The 26,351-nt window shown below is 30.6% G+C and overlaps 1 protein-coding gene across 9 annotated transcripts in view; it reads right to left on the reverse strand.

The window, feature by feature from the left end:
* LOC115886861 (poly(rC)-binding protein 3) overlaps positions 1-26,351 on the reverse strand; it is a 713,764-nt gene that overhangs the window by 101,420 nt on the left and 585,993 nt on the right. For 6 of the 9 annotated variants that reach the window (XM_030906173.1, XM_030906174.1, XM_030906172.1 and 3 more), the window contains exons 1-2: positions 7,071-7,165; positions 6,400-6,536 (exon numbers count right to left, since the gene is read on the reverse strand). In XM_030906173.1, coding sequence (XP_030762033.1) covers positions 6,400-6,483 — 84 coding nt within the window. In that variant the 5' untranslated portion in view covers positions 6,484-6,536; positions 7,071-7,165. Of the gene's footprint in view, positions 1-6,399; positions 6,537-6,827; positions 7,021-7,070; positions 7,166-26,351 lie in introns of those variants that run through there. The other 3 variants (XM_030906168.1, XM_030906167.1, XM_030906169.1) reach the window with 2 other exon arrangements.

The following is a 26,351-nucleotide window of genomic DNA, read 5'->3' on the forward strand; positions in this document are numbered from 1 at the left end:
TAAGATATTTTAAAAAGGTATACAGGGTGTTTCGAAAAATCTGGTCATTGATTAATCACGATTCTGCTTAAAGCGCTTGACGTAAAAAGCTGATTTTTGGAAAATAGATTGACTTTAGGGTGTACAGGTTCGATAAGAAGGGATTTTTCGAAACTCGAATTCTAAGGGGGTGAAACTATCCCTCAAATATTAAAATATTTTTTATTTGAAAACCGGTGAGTTTTTCGGAAAAACTCTTAAACACGTATATTTTATTTTGTTGTTTTACACATTTTAAGATTTTTTATAAATTTATACAGGGTGTTTCATAAAATATGCCCATTGAGTAATCACGATTCTGCTTAAACTGCTTGACGTTTAAAGCTGATTTTTAGCAAACGGATTGACTGTGGGGTGTAGAGGTTCGAAAAGAAGTGGTTTCTCGAATCTCAAATTCCAAGAGGGTGAAAACGCCCCTCAAATTAAAATTACAAAATTTGTTATTTAAAAAATGGTTAGTCTTTCGGGAAAACGCTTGGACAAGCATAATTTATTTAGTTTTTTACATATTTTGAATTTTTTTAAAAAATCATACAGGTTCCAAAAAGTTGGGTAATTTCTTAACCACGATTCTGCTTAAACTGCTTGGCGTAAAAAGCTTATGTTTGGCAAACGGATTTTTCGAAAGTAAAATTCCAAGGAGATGAAACTATACCCCTCAAATATTACCTAGTTAATATAATATTACCTAGTTAATAATAATATCGCCATATTGTTTTTTCTCGTGCTGACATAAATGTGAGAAAATTTTATCCAGTTTGTATGTTAATGGAAATTCTTGCTTTGCTTTATCATCACCATTACAAATGATTAATTCGACGCGAACGAAGTCGCTGATACACGCTAGTGTTTAATATAAATGTTGCATGGTTTATAAAGGTGTATATATCCTAAAATTATCTTGTTGTGTACCGGATGCGTCTCTAAAGCGGCTCACCCCTATAAATTTTATTTTTCCAGATAAAAAAATAGATTTGGTATGTTAGTATACATATGACATAAATTAGGATTTATTGACGTATTCTTTTCGGTCACTTGCTTTTTCACCAGAAATGACTACACCTTTTTTTAAATGACAGGCTCGGTATTTTTTTTTACTTTATTCGACAGAAAATGACACTTAGAATAGAATGACATATCATATGACAATTTTTGACATCGCTTTAAAAAACATTGCATTTTAAATTTCAATCTAGAGCGTCATGGCTGTGTTAAAAACACTAATTTTTAATCAAGGAGCCTTGGAAAATAGATTTGATCGTTTAGTGTTTTTAGTGTCTTGTCCTGGCCTGGTTAAAAGATGCCCAAATCATATTTTTAATCATATCTCAATTTTTTCAAATGGAACAAGGGTGGCTCATTGGCATATTTGAAAAAAGCATTTTTTAACGAATAATTTAGTATTTGGTATTTCGAGTCAAATTGTCGTTATGAACCGCATATGTTACAATTTCAAATAAACCATATGCGAAAATGTCAAAAGTGATATATGATATGTCATTCTATTCAGAGTATCATTTTCTATTGAATAAAGTAAAAAAAATACCGAGGGTGCCATTTAAAAATCAAAAGTTGTAGTAATTACAGGTGGAACAGGAAGTGACCGAAAACAATAATTGAATACGTCAATCAATCCTAATTTATGTCATTTACTAACATACCAAATCTCGTTTTTCTATCTAAAAAATAGAATATGAGGTATGAGCCACTTTCGAGAAACACCCGGTATATGTAACATCGATGCTATTCTGATATTTTATACTGTAAATATTTCCATACAATTAATGACTATTTATAAAACATAAAATTTTATATTATATTTGCGTAATTTCAAAAATATAAAATAAATATTTTATTTAAATATCTCTACTCATGCTAATAATTAATTTAATTTATTCATATTAAGTAGCTACTCCTATTATTTATATAGTTTGTATATTCTCCATAAATATATTTAACCAAAAAGAATATTAAAAACGTTATGAAAACAACTACACCTGAGGTGTATTTTTCTAAAACTAATTGTAATCTAAACGTTATCCAACCCAGTGTGAGTACATATCAATGTAAAACCTCTGACGAAGAGTAGGGGTCTCAAAAAACTCACAATATTTTAGGATGTTTATTTCAAAATTTAATTTGATTTAAAATTGGGGCGACATGTTTCGGGGTTCATTTAATTCCCATCCTCAGGCCCAGAAAGACAAAAGTTACACCAGGAAGCCATACCACTAGATAACAAATAAATTGGATTGTTAAAATTCATTAAAAATTGTACTCATTGTAACTGCAAACCAATTCAATTTCTCAAAAGAAAAACCGATTAGTTTGCAATTACAATGAGTACAATTGCTGAATGAATTTTAACAATCCAACTGTTTTATTTTTTCCGAGTGGTATGGCTTCCTGGTGTGGCTTATGTCTTTCTGGGCCTGAGGATGGGAATTAAATAAATCCCGAAACATGTCGCCCCAATTTTAAATCAAATTAAATTTTGAAACAAACATCCTACGTACTACATAAACATACTAAGATATTGAGTTTTTTGAGTCCCCTACCCCTCGTCAGAGGTTTTACATTAATTGTAATCTACTTTCTAACCACTTTCTATTTTTCTTTAATAACTGTCATGTCCAAGTCAGTTGATACTTGTCTGGAAACTTATATGGTAAAATTTTAATAAAATAATTTAGTATTGACTAAGGACACGGTAAGGCGCTAGTAGTAGGAAATTTTTTAGAGGTTACTAGTTTATTTGGTTGCCTATAAAATACATATAATCTCCTTTAAATGTACTTGACATAATTATTGTCAATTTGTCAATGGGAAATAGTTAAAAAATATGGTTTTATTAAATTTGGACCTGCGTCGAAAAAATATGTTTGTTTTTGAATACAACCGCTTTCAACATCAAAAGATAATGTTTTTAAATTGTTTTATGACACTCCCAATCAGTGGAATAAATTAGTAGTTTCAATTAGCCGGTGAAGTTTGTTCCCCTAATTTTAATGTAAGCATTCAAAACGTCATAATTAGTGGTAGTAATTTTCAATTAGTGGAAAAAGTTAATAAATTATACTTCAAAATTTGCGAGGAATATCATTTTGGCCTTGATTATCACCCGTCAAGAAAAATTTTGGTTAGAAATCAAAAGTTTATTGTTTTATAAGCTAAATATTATGCTTTCTCTATGGATACAACAGTTAATAGGATACCGCAAGCTGTTGCTACGATATTTCATTAATTTTAATCGTGTTTTTTAGACATTGTAAATGATCATAAACTAAAAAGTATAAAGTGTAATTGAAACCACTAATTGGGAGATTCTGAATTAAGCTTTACTCTTATATACTAATATATCAGAGTAACTTTAAAATAAATCCTTGGAATTCAAATATAAATATAAAAAACATTTAGAGCAGAAAAGGCGAAGGCGCTGGGTTAAACGTAGTCTTGACTAAGGACACGGAGGGGCGCTTTCACATAAAATTTTACTATTAAGTTTCATATCTATCTTAATAGATGATTATTTTCTTTTGAAACAAAACATACTTGTCATTTTTTTCTTCATTTCAGTTTCATTATTCAAAATCTCATTGGTTGCAAATGTAGCTAAATATCAAAACAAATATAATTTTCATAAGTGGGTAACAGTTTCATGTTGTAATATAGAGATCTAAAAACCTAGATGTTTTATAAAATAAAAGTTCATTAGATTTATTTATTAAGTTTTTCATAAAACTGTCAACCTAATCGAGACGAGAAAAAGATCAAACATTTAACGAATCACTTGTATAAATAGCTGTTTGTTTTCTTGACGAATCAATTGCAAATAAAATTCTTTCAAAGCCACCTAAATAAAGAAAATGCTAAGGAGAAATAGTAGTCGGGGCTTTGCTAAGTGCGATTAAAAATAGAATTAAAAAAATCTACAATATGGCTATTATTTTCGAAATAAGAAACACTATATGATCGGAAAATAAACGGTGTCAAAGCTGGTTCGAAAATTACTAGCGATGACATCTACCAAATAATTTTACATACAAAATGTCACTGATTGATATTTCTAAATATTTCTTTCGCTCAAAAGGTATACAGAGTGTCTCAGGCTGAGCGTGCCACTAGAAGTTTCTAAAGAACTACAATATTTTAATCGGAGATTTTTTACACATCATTGTTTCACACGGAGATCTATCGATTAACAATATTTTCAATATGGCCGCACTTCCGAAAATACCTGAAGTTGACAGCAACGTTCTAATCTTAAATGGGTACCCCCATTTTATATTATATATTTAAGATCTCTATAACATTTTATGAATTTTTCACCATCAAACACTCTGTAACTAACATTTAATTAACAGGAAAAAAATGTTTAAAATTTTTGGAGGAAAAAAACTGCCTGTCAAAAAAAATTGTATAGCCTAATCGTCAAAATTAGTGATTACCACAGCCACTGTGACATACAGAGAAGACATGTGGCTATCTTTTTCAAAAATTAAATTATTTGAATGTCATATAATATTGGCCGTAGCTGTCATTAAATCGAGAGATTAAAAAATTATCACCAATAATTTTTTTCAAATGGAAACCAACTTTTTTATTTCACCAGTGAAAAGGCTTTTCATTATTTTCATTACTTCTTGATTATACATGTTCCTAGATCTAAAATAAATCGTTTTTAAGATATCTAAGATTTAGTTTTAAAGCGTATATTTTTCTGGTTTTTAACCAGTAGCCAATGAATTACTTTAAATGTCAAGCGATGTAAAACTACATATATTGGGCCATGTTATATTGCCATTAGATATCGCTAAAATACGAGATATATTTTTATAAATACACTTAAAGTTTTAGCAGCAGTATTTATAATGTACGAAATTCAAATAATTACTTTTTTGACAAAAGAAAATAAACTGTCTGATGGTTTGACACTTAATGTCAAAGGAAGCTAGATAAAAGCAAGAAAAACTTAGGCTTTAAAACTAAATCTTAAATAACTTAAAAACGATTTATTTTAGGTATAGGAACACATATAATCAAAAAGTAACAAATTGAAAAATATTTTCACCAGTGAATTAAAACAAGTGGGTTTCTATTTGAGAAAAATAATTTATGATAATTTTTTAATCTCTCAATTCCATGACAGCTACGGCCACTATTATGACATCCAAACAATTTAGTTTTTAAAATAGAGCCTCTAGTCTTCTCTTTATGTCACAGTGGCTGTAGTAATCACTAAATTTGATGTTTAGGCTATAGAAATTTTTTTGATTCCTCCAAAAATGTTATTTTTTTTCTCAAAAACGGTTAATACTAGGTATAGAGTGTTTGACATTAAAATTCGAACAATTTTACAGAGAATTTAAGTATGTAATAAAAAATGGGGTACCCATTTAAAATAACAAAGTTGCTGTCAGCTTCCGGTATTTCCAGAAGTGCCGCCATATTGAAAATATTTTTAATTGATAGATCTCATTGTGAAACAATGATGAACAATGATAAAGCAAAAAATCTCCGATCTAGATCTTGTAGTTCTCTAGAAATTTCTAATGCACATTCAGTCTGGGACACCCTATATATAATATTCTACTAGATATAACTTCTACTAGATCTAAGTATGTATTTATATTCAAGAAATATTATTATATTAATTTATATTCAAGAAATATTATTAAAGAAATAATCAGTCACATACCCACATTTTTCTTTTTTGTGTGTAGGTAAAAATATACTATTCAGTAAACGCCACCATAATTTATATAATAAAAAAAAATCAATTATAATATACATTACTTAGTTCAGTAAAAAATAAATTTTAGATACATTTCGATATCACTTATGCATTTAACAATACATAGACTAGAACTCTAAATTTAGTATGTAGACATAGTGTATGATTGAAAAAAAAATGAATAGTGATAGCTATAAAATAAAGATCGCTATCATTTCATATGTAAAATTATATAGGAACTGTCATTGATGTCATTTCCAAGCCAACTGGACGCTGTGTTTTTTTCAATCATACACTAGTACACAAAATACATAATTAACAAAGCTTTGTCGTATAACACAAATAGATACCATATGATCGAAAAGAAAACGGCATTCACTTGGCTGGGAAATAACAATCAATGACATTTCCTAGATAAATTTACATATAAAATGACAGCGATCTTCATTTCATAGCCATCGTTGACGCCGTTTTTGTTTTGAATATACAGTACTATTTCTCAAAGACAACTTTCAAAATAAATTAATTTAAGATGTACCGAATATTATTTAGAATTTAGGTAAATCTATAACTCAGTGCCTCGATTTGTTTCCAGAAAATTATTTTGAACTTAATTCTAAACATACCTTTCCCTGCATAATCAGTCTGATAGTTAACGTAACATTTGGGTCATCGTTTGTTATATGATGTTGCTTTGAGTCCAAATCCATGACTTTTTGACTAGGGGGTTTCAGGGTGACGGGAAGAAGCAGTGGGTTTAATTCTGCAACAAAATAGGAAGGTCAGTAATGCAAGCACTGATGAGAATTAAAATAAAAAGGGCCACTAAGTTGGACTTTCAGCAGGACTTTCGGTTAACATGCAGTTGTCAATTGTTTATAATAGTTCACAAAGGTCAATAAACTTGTAAACAAAATGTCATTATTAATCGATTAAAAACAATTACAATGCTTTAGAATCTTGGGCCGAGTGTATTAGAGTAAAGGTAGATAATTATACTACTATTTTCTTTGCATTGGTTGTGTATTCTTAATGCAGCTGCATATTTTTGTACCAAGTTATTTTTAGGCAGATCCTCAGACACAAAACAAAACACAAGCACCACTTCTATCAATGATCTGCAGATTTAAATTTTCCTCTTCGAATCGTAAAACTAAAGATAAATTTGATAAACTAGCACATAACCAAAAACGCTGCACTGAATCCTCTGATCTTAGTCCCCAGTTCACTTATAAACAACAATAATATAATTGCCTTAACCGGTATTTTTCGAATCATTTAAACGTTAAAAACTTACATTAAACCCGTTTTTTCTTACTGCTAAAATAATATTTTTGTAGAGCTTGCCGACGCGACGCCGCCAATCACACGTGCTTCAGACTACAATACTGCCAACTGAAACGCATGTGCGATGGCAGGCAGCCATGATAAATGAAAAGTATCCATATTTGAAACGGGGCGCGCAGCTTTCAATAGTGGAGCGGGATTTTCTAAAATTAGATTCAATTAATAAGTAACGTAGTTAAGATTCAATTAACAAAGTAACTTACTTTGTTAATTGAATAAAGTTACCTTGAATATAAACACAAGTTACCTTGAATAATAAAAAGTTAAACAAATATTTTAAATAAAAAATTATTATATGTACGTGTTTAGAAAAATGTATGATAAGAATGTGTATTGAAATTAATTTAAGATCATAAAGTAACTCTATGCTTACGATACAATAAAACTAGCCCATTAATATTTAATAAATTGATTAGCCAAAAGATAAACCTAATTCACCTTTATTGGTACTTATTGGATAAACTGGAAATTGGTATACACTCTATTTTGAGGTCGTAAATTATACGTATCTGAAAGTTTTTTGGCGGTCTCTTACCGTTTATCAGAAAAATGAAAATTCATTTAAAAAAAACATTGAATTTTCCATAATTTAAGCTCTATAAAGTAATAGGTAATTTCATTATATTATAGTTCATAAAAGCTACCCTTGATTGGGTATAGAAAAATATCCAAAATTTTACTGAAAACACTTTTTTAACAAAATAAACAACGAAAATTGAGACAAAATGGAAGTTTTACATTCATATAAAATATGCACCTTTCTCTCTCCTAGGTATTGAGAGAGACAAATATAGTTCTACAAATTTCAAAATTTGCAACGTTGCCATGTCTCGTACTTTTTCGGTTGATAGGTAGGAATAGGTAGATAATTAAATATTTTAATAAAATAATTGGTGGGATTAAAGGTTAATGTCTAACTATAGTTCTAGCAATTAAAACACACTGTATAACCGTGTTTTGATTGCGTTGGTTTCACTCTTGTTTTTTTTTTGTTTTTCTCTTCTTTAATTCGAATTTGAATAACAAGCGTTAAAACTTTGTTTATATAGGTAAGGCTTAATGTTAATACAACCAGTGAATCGCAAAAGAAAGGCTGAAACCAAAGCAATCACAACTCATTCGTGAACCCGTTAGTGACTGGACTAGGTATATTCTCTGATATAAAAGGATAGTTTGGTTTGGTTTAGAAATCTTACAAAATCTTGAGAAATCTTACAAATACGAGAAATTTTAAAAAAGTACATCTTATTGTTACGTTTTTGTGAAGATTTTTCCGAAAAACGGTCAAAGACCGCCAAAAAATTCGGAATCTGCGACCTAAAGACGTAAATACGTAATCTATGACCTAAAAACTAAAATTCGTTCAGATTCGTAATCTACGGCCTCAAAATAGAGTATTTACAAATTTTTGTGAAAACCAGACAATTTATAGTTTTTCCAAAAATTACCAACATACATATTTAAATACTTTAAAATATTTGTAATTAGTTATTTGTTTAAGCGTTTAAATAATAACCCTAATGGTATTAATTGAAAAGAAATCCTTCTAGTCTATTATTTAGACTAGAGGGAGATCATATCGATTTGAGTTACAGAAAGCAGGAGTTACATCCAAAAGAAATTAACTTCTAAATAATTCCTGCAAACTCAGATATTCTAGTACATGAAATTTATATTATAATATTCACCTATCCATCACACATATCTATTAAATGGCCTGATCTCAATTTAATTCTATTTTTAGTATTACTATAAATTGCAAATATTTGTAAAACATTCAATAGAGCCTTTTATTACTAATTTTGATTTTTTTAGTAGAACACAAATAAAAATTATATACCTAAATTATTACCAGATACGATAAAATTGATGATGTAATTTATCACGTAATAGAAATTGAAATTTTACTACAGGTGAGAAAAATGACAAAATTGGTCAATTGTATGCTACAATAATATCGCACTTTAAATATGTTCATATATGTAATTTGTATTTTACTTCAGAAAGGTGTGTAAACTTATATGATATTATTATAATAGACACGTAAAGGTTATTAATTTTACCATAGATTTAATAATTTTACTAACAAATACCGATGATAAGTAGGTATATATTTTTTTAAGATTATATTTATGAATGTAGTAATAAATCTAAAAACTAATTAAGTAATAAATCAAACCCTTCATTGTGTCATTTTTTATCTCTTCAGACCCCAGAGCAGTAAAAATAATACCGTATGGACGAAAAAAAAAACGGCGTCCAGTGGGCTTGGAAATGAACATCGATAACATTCCCCATAGGTATACCTAATTTTACATATAAAATGTCAGCGACCTTCTTTTCATAGCTATCACTGACGACTTTTTTTTCATCATATTGCACTTGCTTTCACTTAAAGTATATGCTGCAAAATTAATTGGATGGTATAAATTGTGGGGAAAAGATACCGTATAATAGAAAAAAGACAGTGTCCAGTTGGCTTGGAAATGATAATCGATAAGTTTTTCCATATAAATTTAGATATAAAGTGACAGCGATCTTCATTTCAAAGCCGTCACTCACACCGTTTTTTTGATCATATTGTACTACTTTACTAGATAAAGGATTCCGGACAAAGTTTACAGAATTTTATTCTGCTTAAATAGAACAAGAATATTTTTTTCTATAAATTCGCTACCCGGCAGTATTCGTACCTTCACCATTTAGTACAGAAAAAGGTAGTTGAACAGACAAATACCTACTATATGATTGAAAAAAAACAGTGTAAAGTTGAATTTGAAATAACAATCGATGATATTCCCAATATAATTTAACGTAAAATAACAGAGTGATTCTCATTTTCAAGCCAACTCTGATGCCGATTTTTTTGACTTGGATGTGGTATTTTTACAAAATTCAAAGAAAAAACAATTACGTTTGCTAAACTATACGATACTAATAAATATTGATTTATTAAAAAGACTTAAAATTTAGTGTAAATAAATAAATTTGATTTAAAGTAAATAAACTTTAATGACTTCTTAGGCATATAAACGATTTGACAATTTTAAATATTTTTTCAATATATTATTAATTTTTAGTTTTTAGATATATGTAATCGGGAGATTAATATATTTAACAGAAATTGATATTTAAAATATAATTCTAACTAGCTTGACAAACAATGACTTCTCTCCGGGCCGAAATCAACAATCCCTGACATTCAACTGTTTCCCAAGCCTACTAGTCCGCTACTCGCCAACATCAGCGGACACGGGGTGCAGGCACGGCGTGAAAATGACTGCCTATCATAAGGATCATAGGCGTCGATAACATTCGGCCACTCCTGACTTATGAGTGTTCTCACTCCTCTGAATCACACTAAAAAGGGCAAAAATAATCAGAACCTTTTAAATTGCATTTTTAAAAGCTGAAATAAAAATATTTATTAGCTTGTTTCCTGCTGATACTGGACAATTGATACAAAACCAATTGACAAAACCTTATCAGCTAATTGCTACCATTCTTACATCACACTAAAAGGACAAAAATAATCAGAATCGTTTAAAGGACATTTTTAAATGCTGAAATAAAAATATATGTTAGATTGTTTGCTGCTGATACTAGACAATTGATACAAAACCAATTGACTAAACCTTATCAGCTAATTGTTACCATTATCTCAACACTAAAAGGAGAAACATTATCAGAATCATTTAAAGGACATTTTTAAAAGCTGAAATAAAAATATAGTTAGATTTTTCACTGCTCATACTGGAGCTACGTCTTATTTGCTACTTAAATAAATAAAAATAAAATATCGTAACTCACTCAGAAACAATACCCAAAAACTCATGATGGACAAATAAATTATTCAGGGACAAAAAACAATTTCAAAAGGTAAAATAAACGAATTACTTATTATATATTGGTGTTACACGCAATCTGCAGCTTGCGTGCAACAAAATAATGTTAAATCTCAACTCTAAAATCTTAAACCTAAATTCTAAAATATAAATCTAAATCTAACTATGGGCCCACGCCTATTCCAGCCACTGGAAAAGAGAGCAATCCGGGTCGAACTAACCAGACCGAATACCGGGACTCATCCCTATTCGCAAGTCTTGTCCGCCCTACTCACAAAGCGCCCAGGTGGTAAACTCATACATTAGCAACCACCACACGCCTTTTCCAGCTATCATACTAACGTATACCTTGAAAAAGAGAGTACCGGGTAGAACTAACCCTACTCCTTTTTCCAATCCTAATACACGTTTGAATCTACCATAACCAAATCCATTGCTTGCCAAACCTAGCTATTCCACAGTACTTGTTCTTTGACCGTGCATACCATCCTAGGATGTTTCTAACTTCATATCATCCAATTCTCAGCTGCTTAGAAGTTCAAATGAATCTATCTACCATGGAGTTGATTGGGATCCTATTAGCTGTGTCGAAGTGATCCTTAGTAGATCTAACGCTGAATATAGTTCGCTACGCATCCAATTTTTCTTTTATTCCGCTTGATATTTCGCATAATTCGCTACTAATTTACGCCGAAACTCGCTAACGTCGATCATTTACGCCCGGAGGGATAAACGCAACTTGTCCAGATACGCTCATTTTGCTCCTAGTGCTTAGATTCCACACAATCCAAACTGAATGTTTGAAACATTTTCAACCTAGATATCGTAATGCAACTTGTTACACATACTAAAGATTATGCCTCTCTACTTGTCCCATTCCACGTGGATGTCAAACAGTATTCAGGTAGTGAGATATGGCTAATTTATATTGAAAGTATTCGTTTTTTTAGGTGAAAGGGTATCCCTAAATGATTACTTTATTCGGGGTTGTAAAACTCATATATTAACGTCGCATAAAGATTTAAGTACATACCTAGGTAGCTTAGTTCATGTGTTTTAAATTAAAATAATATTACCGCTTTATTTATTTTTGTTGACGCATAATATGAAAAGTGTATGCATTTTATATAAGATTAAGATAATCGGATTTGCTAGTTGTATATTACATTATAAATTTTTGTTAACTATATACGTATACATATTTTTACCGAAACAATATGTTATTTCCGAGAATATTTATTTTATGTCGTTCTTTAGTAGTTTGTTTTCAAGATATCTACAGCGTGTTGTGAAAATTACTATATAATAGTACTCTTGCGCCTAGAATTTTACCCATCTGGAGATTTACATTTATTTCTAATTACAAGAAATTACGCTTTTATTAAAAAGTAGCCCTGTGTACTTAATAAACGCTTCGTTCTCATCTTCTACAAAATTTTACACAACTTTTTTAACACTCACTATGTGTTAATTTATTACAACACTATTCGAAGGGTTATTTGCTATTAATTATGGCGTATACGAAGATAAAGTTCCTGAAATACTGGCGAAATACCTGAATTAAACTGAAAAACTCTGAAATATAATGAGATGGTTAAAATTATATTATAATAATTGAAAAACTAATGTAATACTTCTAAATTATGTGAATTTTTGATATAATTCTCAAGTGAATTTGCAAAACCTGAATTTCGGAACCTACTTAACTTTTCTACAACCATATATTTATTCAACTACATAAATAGGTAGAAAACAAAATAACTTTCTTAAAGACTACGTTAAAAACAGCATCTTAAAATGAATTTTATATTACTGATAGAGCAATACTAGACTACCTAAAGTTGAAAGTTTCAGTAAAATGTAAGAAAAATTAAAAATATAGCTGAAATATTAATAACATCTATAACTAAACTTAAAGTAATAAAATAAGTAATAAGTAAAATGGAGTATAATTAAAAAAAATGTATATATGAAAAATATAAATTATATATCTATGAAATAATCGATAGTAGGTACTTCTGAAAAACTGAAAAACTTTTGAAGACTTTTTTTTTTACCTTTCCACATAAAGTCTTGAATATACCTGTATATACTTGATATATTTTTTATTTACCTAATAAACAATGAAATTATTAAATTACTGTTCGACTTTTGTTTAATATTTTTATTAAAAAGCTCAACAAAATATTAGTAAATAATATAGCACAAAAATAAAAATCATGTTTGAAAACCACCGTTCCACGTTTCGGCTTTATCAAGAAGTTTAATGAGAATAAAATAAAACACATACTCAACATAACTAATATACTAAATAACACATAACTCTAGAAATTTTATTCCTCTAGAGGACCATAGATAGATATTTATATAACTTTTAATTTTAACAATAAAATTTTTACTTTTTACGTGAAAAACTGTCTGTTTATGTTGAGGTTCGCAGCCATCTTCTTTCGCAAGCGAAATCGACCCTTATCAACTGACCACGGTAGCGCCCTCTCTTCGAGACCTCTTAGGCGATTCGACCACGAGGCGATTCATATCACCGAAATCCGAAATCGAAAAATCCGAACAATTGCTTTAAACTCAAATCTGTCTCCATGACAACTTTTTTACTGTATAAAAATACTACCTTAGAATTTATATCGTAATTACCTTAGTATTTATCTCGATTTTTTTCTAGCCATTTTTAAAATACCTTTTAGAAGAGATTTGTTCAGATAATGTGTTGGCTCACTACCTTTTCCTGTTATCTTCCGGAGTCTGTAATTTGTAGGGGTGATATGACGCTGCTTTTTTTTTCGCTATTACCTTCGAGCACTAGACCTAGCAGGATGATCCCTCCGGCTTTCTTTTCGCGCTTCGCCGGTCCGACGACGGTATCCCAAATCCGACGGCGACGGGTACCCGTATCTGAGACGACCGAATAGATCCTCGAAACCGACGCATTTACGAAACGATATGGTCAAAGGTCAAAGTCAAGTCAATAGTCGTCAGTAAGTCAGAAATACGCCGTTACGTGTGGCCTAAGAACGCTGGATTAAACTCATCGCCACTTCTGATGTAATCGGGAGATTAATATATTTAACAGAAATTGATATTTAAAATATAATTCTAACTAGCTTGACAAACAATGACTTCTCTCCGGGCCGAAATCAACAATCTCTGACATTCAACTGTTTCCCAAGCCTACTACTCCGCTACTCGCCAACATCAGCGGACACGGGGTGCAGGCACGGCGTGAAAATGACTGCCTATCATAAGGATCATAGGCGTCGATAACATATAGTTCTATTATCAATATTAATTATATTATTATTATTCTTATTCACTGCATATACAGGATGTTTCTTAATGACATGCTATCATTTAGGGCGTAATTCTTAGGCCTACTCTACATCATAATTTTCCAGATAGAGCGTTGTAAGATATACAGCGGCTAAAAAACAGGTGGAGGATACGCACATGGATAAACAAGTGGCTAAAAAACAGCTTTTCATTTTTTTAATAACTTCGTGTTTTTAAAGAAAAAATTGAACGTTATACTGACTTTTCTTGAAATTAACAGTAGGTATTCATAAAGTCTTCAGAATCATTCCCTTAATTAAATATTAGCATGTCATTTATAGTACGAGAGCTAACAACGTCGGGAAAATAAGTATTTTTAGACATCTGGCTATTTGATATATCTTTTACTATGCTCTCTAGAACAGCGTGCGGGCCGTCTGGCTACCGGTAAACGTTGCGTTTACTACTGCGCATTGAAAGAAGATCGTATATTTTTTTATTAGTCGTTTAAATTTTAGTATTGAAAATAAACCGAGCGAGTCTCCATAGCGCGGCGCGAAAAGTTCGGCCTATGAAGCGGGGAGTCCGAGTTAGAGACTGGCTCGGGGTATAAAACTTTTTTATTTTAATAATAATAATAATAATAAATAGTCTTTATTGTAATTCATAAGCATTACAAAAGGCGAAGTTGAAGCATTGCTTCCTATATCTTAACCTATACATTTATAAAAAAAAAACATATAATATACATTGCACAATTAATCTTATAAATTCATAGAGAAAAAAACCCTGCTACATTTTTCAAAAAAAAGATACATAACCGTACAATAACAATAATATTTTATTTTCGTTTATATTCTGATAGTAAAGTATTAAATAATTCTGGTGGTTCAAAAAACAAATATTTAATACTTTGTAGAATGTAGAATGAGTGAGGGGAGGTTAATCACTGCGACCTTAAAAATCTATTGTGCCCCCCTTCCTTGAGTTATAACTCATCACACAGTCTATAACCCATCATACCCCTGTTGTAGAGGAGACAGAGTATTTCCCATCCTCCTTTGACAACAGATCCTCCGACGGTACACATACACACACTTCCACAGTTGGAGTTAGTCCCTCCGTGTTCTTCACAGCTTCACAGTCGAGGAGCTTGCCTCCGGCTGAGGTACCCGTGAAATGTTGGCTGGAGGATCTGTCTCCATTTTCTCCACCTCTTTAATTTGGTTTCTCCTTAGACCTGATACCGGTGTTGCCCCGTATCTATAATAGAGGATATGTCATGAGTCATGTCCCTCTTTCTCTATTCCTATTCTGAGCACCTGGCCATTTAATACTTTACTATCAGATTATATACGAAAATAAAATAAAAAAGTTCTTACCCCGAGCCGGTCTCGAATACGGATTCCTCGCTTCATAGGCGGAACCTCTGCGCGCCGCGCTATGAAAACTTGCTCGACTTATATTCAATACTAGAATTTAACAGACTAAATAATATAGGATCTTCTTCCCATACGCAGTAGTGAACGCAACGTGTATCGGCAGCCAGAACATGCATGTTGTTCCAGAGAGCATAGCAAAATATATATCAATGGGCCACCTTTCTTAAAATACTTTCTCAAAAACTTTGCTAGCTCTATAGACTATAAGAAACACTCTGTATAAAACAAAACAAGCAAATTATTATTGAATTTATCCCCGATAGATCGTCACATTAGTCAGATAGAGAGAACTCTTTCTTTAGCTGGTTTATCGTTGATTGAAAGAATTTGGAAGATACGCAACATAATGGGCGAATTTGTGACAAGGCTGATTTGATTTCCCCTTACGTCTCAAGTGCTGTACGGTGGAGACACCAATCGTTCTGCGGTTAACGCATAAGACACTTATTTTCTCTAATTCGACCGGCGAATGCATAATGCATATCGAAGACGGTGTGGAACTGAAACGGACACTGTTGCCATATTAAAATGTGTAATATCTGTAATACGTTTGACGAAAATATCTTTGGATGAAAAATCCGCGTTTATGTATCGAAAATGTATTTGTGTCAAACATAAGATAAACAACAAAAATAAAAATTTATTAATAGACACTGAATATTTCGTATGATCGAAAAAAGTCGTTTAGTTGGCTTCGAAATGACAATTATTCACATTTACCATAATATTTTACATAAATATGACATAATACTGATCTTCATTTCCAAGCCAACTCTGAATCCGTTCTTTGTTTAATCAAATAATATTATATTAAATTGTTTAGTGATAGAAAATCCGTATTATTAACGTACTGTACCCAAAATCCGTAAATCTACGGATTAATCAGTAGTCTTGGCAACACTGTGTCCGGCAACCACTTACTCTGTCGACTGACAGCAGACTCTAAATCTCGGAATTCTCGGACAGGATGACGGTAACGCCAGCTACATCTCGGACAGGGTTTGCACCACGAAATCGCCCATAAGGTTGGGCATCTTCTTATTTTTTCAATCACCGCTGTTTATTCATTGGTAGGTATGCATAGATTCCACAGTATTTTTAGTTTAGCCTAATACATAGAGGCATAGAAAATAATTGTGCTTTTACCATCAACATTTTATGACAATTTTCATTCACAACTATCTAAATTTTTACTAGATCATACAGTAAATAGTAATCTCTCATAACTAACGTATTATAAACGCGGATATGAGAAAGAAGAATGTGTTTTAAGACACATTTTTAAAAAATCTACACAAAGAATTTTCGAAGAATATAATTAAGTACTATACTTTTTTCTTTATTGCTGAAACACAAAAACACGCTTCCTAACATATTTTGAAATGCTAAATAAAAATCGCGATTTAAGAATGTGACAGTTAATAAAAAAATTTAATCTTTCTTCCTTACTTATTGAGTAGATCTTTTTGGAATATTCGAAATGCCTTTGTGCCAAGAGAAAAACAGGAAATAATTTCGTTTGGAAGAAGCCAAACGAAAGAAAAATCGGTTTAAATTAAAATCTCATCATATACTGAATATCTTTTTGAGTTCTTATTTTCCGTGTAGTTTGATATTAAATTCAAAATCAAAGCATATAGAAATACAATGTAAAGGTCTTATTAATTATATTATTGTGTATGTCTATATGGATTCGTATACGTCAAATTAAGTTAAAATTAAAATGTATAGATTTTTGAATATTTATGATTCGTCGTTTTAATTAAAATAATTGTATTGTATTACCACCCTACATATTAACTCACTAAAACTTTTGATTTGAGAATTGAAGAAAATAGTATATAAATATATAGTATATAGGACATAAATTAGGATTGATTGACGTATTCAAAATTGTTTTCGGTCCTTCCTCTTTTACGGGAAATTATTACAACTTTTGATTTTTAAATAGCACCCACCATATAGTTCTACTTTATTTGATAGAAAGTGACACTCTGAAAAGAATAACGTATCGCTTGTCAACTTTTGACTTTTCTGCATATGGCTTATATTTGACATTGTAACATGAAGTCTAAGAGCATTGCCTGGAAACTTATATGGTGAAATTTTGATAAAATAATTTAGTACATACTAAAAACACGGTATGTCGCTAGTGGTAGGAAAAATAATTTTTAGAGGTTACTAGTTTATTTGGTTGCCTGTGATATGCATATACAGGGTGTTTCCTAATTAATCTAAAAGATAAAAAATCGTTAGAAAACGGATTAAGGCGGGCTCTTAATAAGTATATTTATTTTTTTCTCGACAACCGTTTGATGAACAAGAAAAATTCAAAAGATCAATTTTGTTGAAAAAGGATGGCCAGTCAAGAAAAAAATATATTTTCTTTAAAAAAGCAGTGGTGTACCATTTATATTAAGCAAAAAAACTGATTTTTTTAAAATTTTTAACACCCTGTAGATCAGAAAGGAAGTACTTTAGACCCAATGGTTATATAAAAATTGTTTTAAGAACACATGAGGAATCACAACACAATTTTTTTAGACTAATTAGAAAATACCCTGTATATTGTCAACTTGACAATGTTTGCTCATAAATCAAAAAATATCTTTTCAGTGAAAAAAGCCCGATTTTAGAAGGAACATTTTGATTTTTAATGAATTTGGGCCTGCGTCTGCAAAATACCGGTTTGTTTTTTAATTTTCTATCTATCTAAATTTTAAATATCATAGTCAGAAATAGTTTTATTATTTATTAACTGTAAAAATGGTATTTTCTTGTTGTGTTGCATCTTGCAAAGAAATTAACAAAACTGCAAAAATGCATGTGTTTCCAAAAGACGATAAGGTATGTATACAGGGTTGTTCACCACATACGACACGGAGTATTGTAGCTAAACGATGAGATTTTTACAAATTGTAAGTTTTGGGTTCGATGAAAGACTATTAGAGGTACAATTTAAAAATAATTTTACAAGATACAGAGTGTCCCAAATAAGTAAAAAATATCAAAGTTGTATTTTTTTAAATGGAACACCCTGTATATTATTACATTTTTAGTTTCTACGATTAAAATAATGGTAAATTTGATTAAGGTTTATTATACTTAAACCTTACCATTTTTGAAATATTTTCAATTTTGTGAAATTGCAGTAAAAATTTTAAGGCTTCATTTCTCAAAGGGTATCAAAGTTTTTAATACTAAATATTTACTGAAGTTTATTTACTGATCAGTTATTGTGTTGCAATAATAAAAATAATACTACCTTATACAGAGTGTCTAAAAATTTATTTTAAATAATTATTAGCTTCAAACGGCAATAACTTGTTTAATTTAAATGGAACACCCTGTATATTTTACGAGAATCAGATGCACAATTTAATTGTCTATCAAATTATATCATACCATTTTTTACCTATCTCTTTAAGTTTCCGTAGAAAATGCATTTTCTTGTAATTTAGAACTTATTTATCAATATACCCATGGACTATTGACATTTTAGATTATTTTTAAAGATGTACCAAATTTTTAAAGAGTACAAATATTAATATTGTCGATATAATTCGTTTATTTCATTAAAAAATAAAAAAAAACTGTTTAAATATTTGTTAAAGAGGATCAGTTAATATGATTCCAGTATTCAAACAACATTAACTGACTGTTTGCTTTGATTAATAATAATTGCTCCAAATACTAAAAAACTGAATTTTGTATGGGCATTAGACAGTGTGATAAAAAGTAACACCTTAAAAATGATATTTCATTTTTTAATAAATGCTTATTTATAACTACAGAGACTTTAATTTGATAACTTATTATTATATTGATTTCTGACTCAAATCCACATTTATTTATAATAATTTAATAACGAACACAATTAAGTATGTAATTAATTAGTATATGGGCGCAAATAATGGTGTTATATTTAATTAATGGTATACTCTTTTATAAAGATTTAAATAGTTTTCTTTTTGCATACAAATGGGCTAGTAATATTATCGTTTTGCTAAAAACGATAATATTACTAGTCTGTACATTTTGTACATTTGTTGCTTTAAAAACAATCTAAAATGTCAATATTCCATTGATATATTGATAAATGAGGTCTAAATTATAAGAAAATGCATTTTATACGAAAACTTGAAGGGATAGGTAAAAAATGGTATAATACAATTTGATAGACAATTTAATTGTGCATCTGATTCTCCTAAAATATACAGGGCATTCCATTTAAATTAAAGAAGTTATTGCCGTTTAAGCTAATAATTATTTAAAATAAATTTTTTAGACACTCTGTATAAGGTAGTATTATTTTATTATTGCAACACAATAACTGATCAATAAATAAACTTCATTAAATATTTAGTATTAAAAACATTGATACCCTTGGAGAAATGAAGCTTTAAAATTTTTGCTGCAATTTCACAAAATTGAAAATATTTCAAAAACGGTAAGGTTTAAGTATAATAAACCTTAATCAAATTTACCTTTATTTTAATCGTAGAAACTAAAAATGTAATAATATACAAGGTGTTCCATTTAAAAAAATACAACTTTGATATTTTTTATTTATTTGGGACACTCTGTTTCTTGTAAAAATATTTTTAAATTGTAGCTCTAATAGTCCTTCAACGAACCCCAAACTTACAATTTGTAAAAATTTCATCGTTTAGCTACAATACTCCGTGTCGTATGTGGTGAACAACCCTGTATATCTTAGATAAAAGAAAAATATATGGTATGTATTCGTTGTTTGATTTTTTTTTGTTCGCTTTAAAATCTATAAATCTCGGTCTGTTCGTTAGACAGCCAGTCGACTTACGATCATTTACATGAAACTGTAAAATAAATAAAAAAATAAACTGTAAAATATATATATTCTTATGTTTTATTAAAGTTACTCTGATATACTAATATATCAGTGTAACTTTAAAAATTAATCCTTTGAATTCAAATATAAACATTAGAAACATTTACAGCAGAAAAGGCGAAGGCGCTGGGTTAAACGTAGTCTACTAAAAACACGGAGGGGCGCTTTGACCCAAAATTTTACTATTAAGTTTCATATCTATCTTAATAGTAGATTATTTTCTTTTATCTATGGTCTAAGAGCTAGCAACCTTTTCGAGAAAGCATTTTAAGACGTCTGGTTCTTTGATATATCTTTTATTATGCTCTCTGAAACAGCACGCAGCTGCCGATACCCGTTGCGTTCACTACTGCGCTGCGCATCGAAAGAAGATCCTATATTTTTTATTAATTTAGTCCTATAAATTCTAGTACTGAATATAAATCGAACATGTCACCATAGCGCAGTGCGTAGAGTTTCCGACCACGAACCGATGATTCAGAGTTCGAATCCGGGTCAGGTCAAAGACTCTTTTATTTTATTTTCGTTTATATTCTGATAGTAAAGTATTAAATAATTCTGGTAATTAAAAAAAAACAAATATTTAATAATTTACTATCAGAATATAAACGTTTGATATTAAATTCAAAATCAAAGCATATAGAAATGCAATGTAAAGGTCTTATTAATTATATTATTGTGTATGTCTATATAGATTCGTATACATCAAATTAAGTTAAAATTAAAATGTATAGATTTACCGAAAAAAACAAATATTTAATACTTTACTATCAGAATATAAACGCAAATAAAATAAAAAGTCTTTGCCCTGACCCGGATTCGAACTCTGAATCATCGGTTCGTGGTCGGAAACTCTACGCACTGTGCTATAGAGACATGTTCGATTAATATTCAATACCAGAATTTAAAGGACTAATAAAAATATAGGATCTTTCAATGCGCAGTAGAGAATGCAACGTTTACTGGCAGTCAGACGGGCCGCATGCTGTTCTAGAGAGCTAAAAGATATATCAAAGAGCCAGACGTCTTAAAATACCTATTTGTTTTTCCGACGTTGCTAGCTCTCGTACTAATGTGTAACATGCGGTTCGTAACGACATTTTGATTCGAAATACCGTGTGGTATCAAATTATTGTACTAAGTGTGTGGTATCAAATTATTATTCGTAAAAAATTCTTTTTCCAAATATGCTAATGAAATTTAATGCTAATGAGCCACCCTCGTTATATTTGAAAAAATTGAGATATGATTAAAAATACTATTTGGGCATCTTTTAACCAGCGACAAGACAAAAAAAAAATAGACGATCAAACCTATTTTTTCAAGGCTCCTTGATTAAAAATTAGTGTTTTTAACACAGCCACGACATTCTAGATTGAAATTTAAAATACGATTTTTTAAGCGAGAATGTCAAATTTTTTCAAATGGAACGAGGGTGGCTCATTAGCAAATTTGGAAAAAGTATTTTTTTACGAATAATTTGATACCACACACTTGGTATTTCAAGTCAAATTTTCGTTACAAACCGCAAGTTATAATTTCAAATAAACCTTATGTGAAAATGTCAAAAGTTGACATATGATATGTAATTCTATTCAGAGTGACATTCTCTATCGAATAAAGTAAAAAAATACCGGGGTGCCATTTAAAAATCACAAGTTGTAGTCATTTCCGGTGAAACCGGAAGTGACCGAAAACAGTTGAATACGTCAATCAATCCTAATTTATGTCATATACTAACATACCAAATCTCGTTTTTTTAACTATAAATATAAAAAAGTTATAGGGGTGAGCCACTTTTGAGACGCACCCGGCATATTTTAATTTTATTATTGTATTTTTACATTTTTAAAATACGGAAACATTTTTGAAGTGAAACTTCTTTACGCGCGATGGGAGTAAAAATCCAAGGCCGCGACACACGAGCTAGCGTCACGACACGCGAGTGGTAACGAAAAGTGGTAACGATTTGAACCGTCGTAACTCGGGCCCTATGTGAGCTAGGGGGCTGAAACTCGAAATATATTATTTTTTGTAAATTTACTCGGGTATATTTGTTCTGTGCAGGCAAAAGACAGTTTTGTTGCAGACCCGAATGATCCCGTCAGTTCTTTAGACGGTCTTAAGTCTTAATTCAGTGCACGTAAAATGTTTTTTTCGGTTTTTCGACTATACACAATGTTTTACTTGATGTTTTTGACTGAACAACTAAGATATAATGTTAAACGTTCTGTGCAGATAGTGCTTTAATCTTTAATAAGTGTTCCTATTTAATTTAATATTTGTGATCATAATATTTTAAACTGTATGTTCTTCGAAAATAAAGCAACGTAGTTCATAACACTGCCAGCAGACAGGGGTGGATGGGCCATATGGGAAAACGGGAAAATTCCTGGTGGGCCGGTGCGTAGGCCGATCCCGATCAGAGCTCAAAAAAGATTGGATTAGCAAAAATTAAATGGTTAATCTCCTAACTAAAGTGACGTAAGATCCTTAGTGATTAGTGACTCCATAAATAACCAATCAATTTTCATCAGTATAATCGCATAATGTTTAAAAGCAACTAAACACCAATTTGTAAAATAACTATTATCAGAGATTAAGGAACTATACCATGGGAAAATTTGCCGTCAACAGGAAGTTCTAAAAAGTTTTCTAAAATATACAGGAAAATTTAAAAGAAAATGCTCGATTTTTAACATCTTTTTTTGCAAAAAAAACTCTTAGGCGTGTTCCTGGTGTGGCAATATACCAACCCTGAAAATATTTGCACTTATTTAATGCTCACCCTTTATAGTTTTACCCAATATTCTTTTATTAATAACTCATAAATATGACTGACAGGCAGCAAAAAAAAAAGAATGAATAGCATTAGGTAAATTTACATAGTCTCGATCCTCGGTGCCATATTTTTCGAGCTCCCCTTTGTAAGAAGGTAGACGAATTTGACGTGAACTCTGCAGTTGACGGAGAAAACATATCTGTGTATGCTTGGCTTGAATTGGGGACGGACTAAAAGCCAAATCTCAATTGTTTAAAATGTTGCTAAAATGAATTTGCTAAAAATTACTGAGATAGCAGAGAAGAGTTAAATAAGGTTTAAACTAGATTAGATAATAAAATATTAATATGTCTCGAAAATCCAAATATTCTTATTATGGACTTTAACATAACATTACATCAGAATACATTTATATCCACTGCCTAGGTATTGCCTAGTTTTTTTTTTCGTTTGAGTCATGGCATTATCATACAAGATGCCAAATGTACAAAAGTATAGAGGAAAAGTTTCGTGATAAGAATTATATAATAACCTAAAAATGCTGCAGTTTTAATGGCGACCGCGGTTCATTCAGTTAAAAACACCTGTACACGAGGAGGATGCTGCTGTAGCAGAAAAGAGAGAATTTCTTTCTACAATGTGTAAGAAACTATATACCCAAAAAGCTAAAAGTAATGTATTTCACAGAAGATTGGGTCAGCTGAACTGAATGAATCTCGAAGTCTTAAAGTTTCTCAAAATCGTGATTCAGAATCGTAGCCTATTCAAGATCAAATTACCGCTATAGATAATGGAAATAAAGACCCTGTAAATCTGAGCCATTTTGTAGTAAAAATCCAGATGTCTAACCCGATATTGGTCTTGATCAAAATTTTGATCAAGACAATTTTGTTTTTTTAAAAAACCGGCAAAAGAGCTTTTTTGTACGAGCGATAAACACCCTTACTTATATACAGGTTGTCCCAGAAATAAGTGCAAGTATTTTAAGGAGTGGTCTCGATAAAAGAAACATATTTTCTCTTCATCGTTTTTCAAATAAGTCCAAAATAACGCAGTTATCATACTTTGAAAATTTCCAAAAAAATATTTTTTTGCTCAAATTTTGAGAACCACTGGATCTTTTCTGGATTTTCTTTCTTGTAAAACCTATGTTGCCATATTATCAAGAAATTATGTTTTTAACTAAAAACTAAAAAAAATTCCAAAACATTTTTCAAAAAATTCCGAATTTTCAAAAGTTTTTTTTTGCGAACAAAACCTCATAGGCGTATTTCTGGGGTTCAACTATACTACCAGTTAAAATACTTGCACTTATTTCTGGGACACCTTGTATTAATAAATAAAATATTACTTCGTTATGGTCATTTCAGTTTTTGTGGATTTGGGCCGGTTGTCTGATTTTCCCGGGCCGGTTTCCACTTCCCCATCCACCCCTGCCAGCAGAGGACATAAATGCTGTTGTCATAATGCCAGTTATTTTGGCATTTCCAAGTGAGATCATTTCAAATCGCAACTCTTTTCAATCACAAAATTTGTCACTCCTTTTTTATTCTCCTAAAATGTAATTTATTGCCCAGAAGCAGAAAAAATATGGCTTAGTTTTAATCTGGGTAGTAATTAATAAATGAAGCACGGTGAAGGGCCCACATTATTTTGTCCCTTGAGGGTGTAATAAAGCTGCAATCATATGCTGTACAAAATGTTATTCTGTAACGTTAGGGTTTAAGTGTATTGCCGTAGCTTCAGGGTAGTGATTTATAAGCTAAAGGAGTATTATAAGTGTTACCATTTTACGGCGCATAAATTATTTATAAAAGAAAATGATCCTTATTTTGTTGCGTGGAGGAAGGTATAGAGTAAAAATAAAATGGAGTAATAATAAAATAGAAACAGTTAGTTTATTTAAAATTGACGAAATTCCAGAATACCATAAAACCACACACACACACACACAGATGTATTAATAATATCTAATAATTAAGATATTAATAACAGTGAACAAGAAACGATGATTCAGTGAAGTCATGGTAGGCTTTGGAAAAAAATTGCTTTTGACGTAATAGTATAAACGTCAAATTGTTATTAGATCAACATTTTGATAGTCTTCTATCTTTTAATTCTTTTTTCAAAATGTCAACAACTTCGACTACTTCAAATAATAAAGGCATATTGAAAAAGCAATTAGAAGATAAAAGGCTATCAAAATGTTGATCTAATAACAATTTGACGTTTATACCATTACGTCAAAAGCAATTTTTTTCCAAAGCCTACAAAGCATGGCTTCACTGAATCATCGTTTCTTGTTCACTGTTATTAATATCTTAATTATTAGATATTAATACATCTGGTATTATGGTATTCTGGTATTTCGTCGATTTTAAATAAACTAACTGTTTCTATTTTATTTTTTTGTTAGAATGGGCATAATCAAGAGGGCTACTGATACCGTGTGGTAAAAACAAGGTAATTAAGGGTTTATTTTTTGTATTTATTATAATTTTTTTAATATCTTCGGTTTGAAAGAAGATATCAAGATGCGGTTTTCGCTGACTTTTTAAGCTTTTACTACTCTTTACATCAGCTAAAATTAAATATACCATCCTATTTATTTTTTTTGAAAAAACGCGCTATGTTTGTTAAATTGTAAGAAAGCGCCCCCTAAACTTAGTTAAAATTTTTTTTTTCCGTAAGCCCTACGGCTAATACTTTCCGAGATACAGCCGAGAGCTATTCTTAGTAGGACACCCTATACATGCGGTTTGAATCTAATTTATTTAAGTATTAATTCAAATTTCTTTATTTCTTTCTTTATTAGACCCCATTAAGTTTTACAGAATAATATTAGTATTAATAAATGTGTGTCTAAAGGGATCGCACCGCGATTAAAAAACCGATACAATGGCACAAAGTGCCAGAGTGGTGCGAAGTGCCAGAGTGGTGCGATAACCCGTATTAATACCGTATGATCGAAAAAAAAACGGCGTCCAGTTGGCTGGGAAATGAATAT

Source organism: Sitophilus oryzae, unplaced genomic scaffold (assembly GCF_002938485.1).
Source record: "Sitophilus oryzae breed Bouriz unplaced genomic scaffold, Soryzae_2.0 scaffold_499_pilon_pilon, whole genome shotgun sequence".
Taxonomy (NCBI): Eukaryota; Metazoa; Arthropoda; class Insecta; order Coleoptera; family Curculionidae; genus Sitophilus; species Sitophilus oryzae.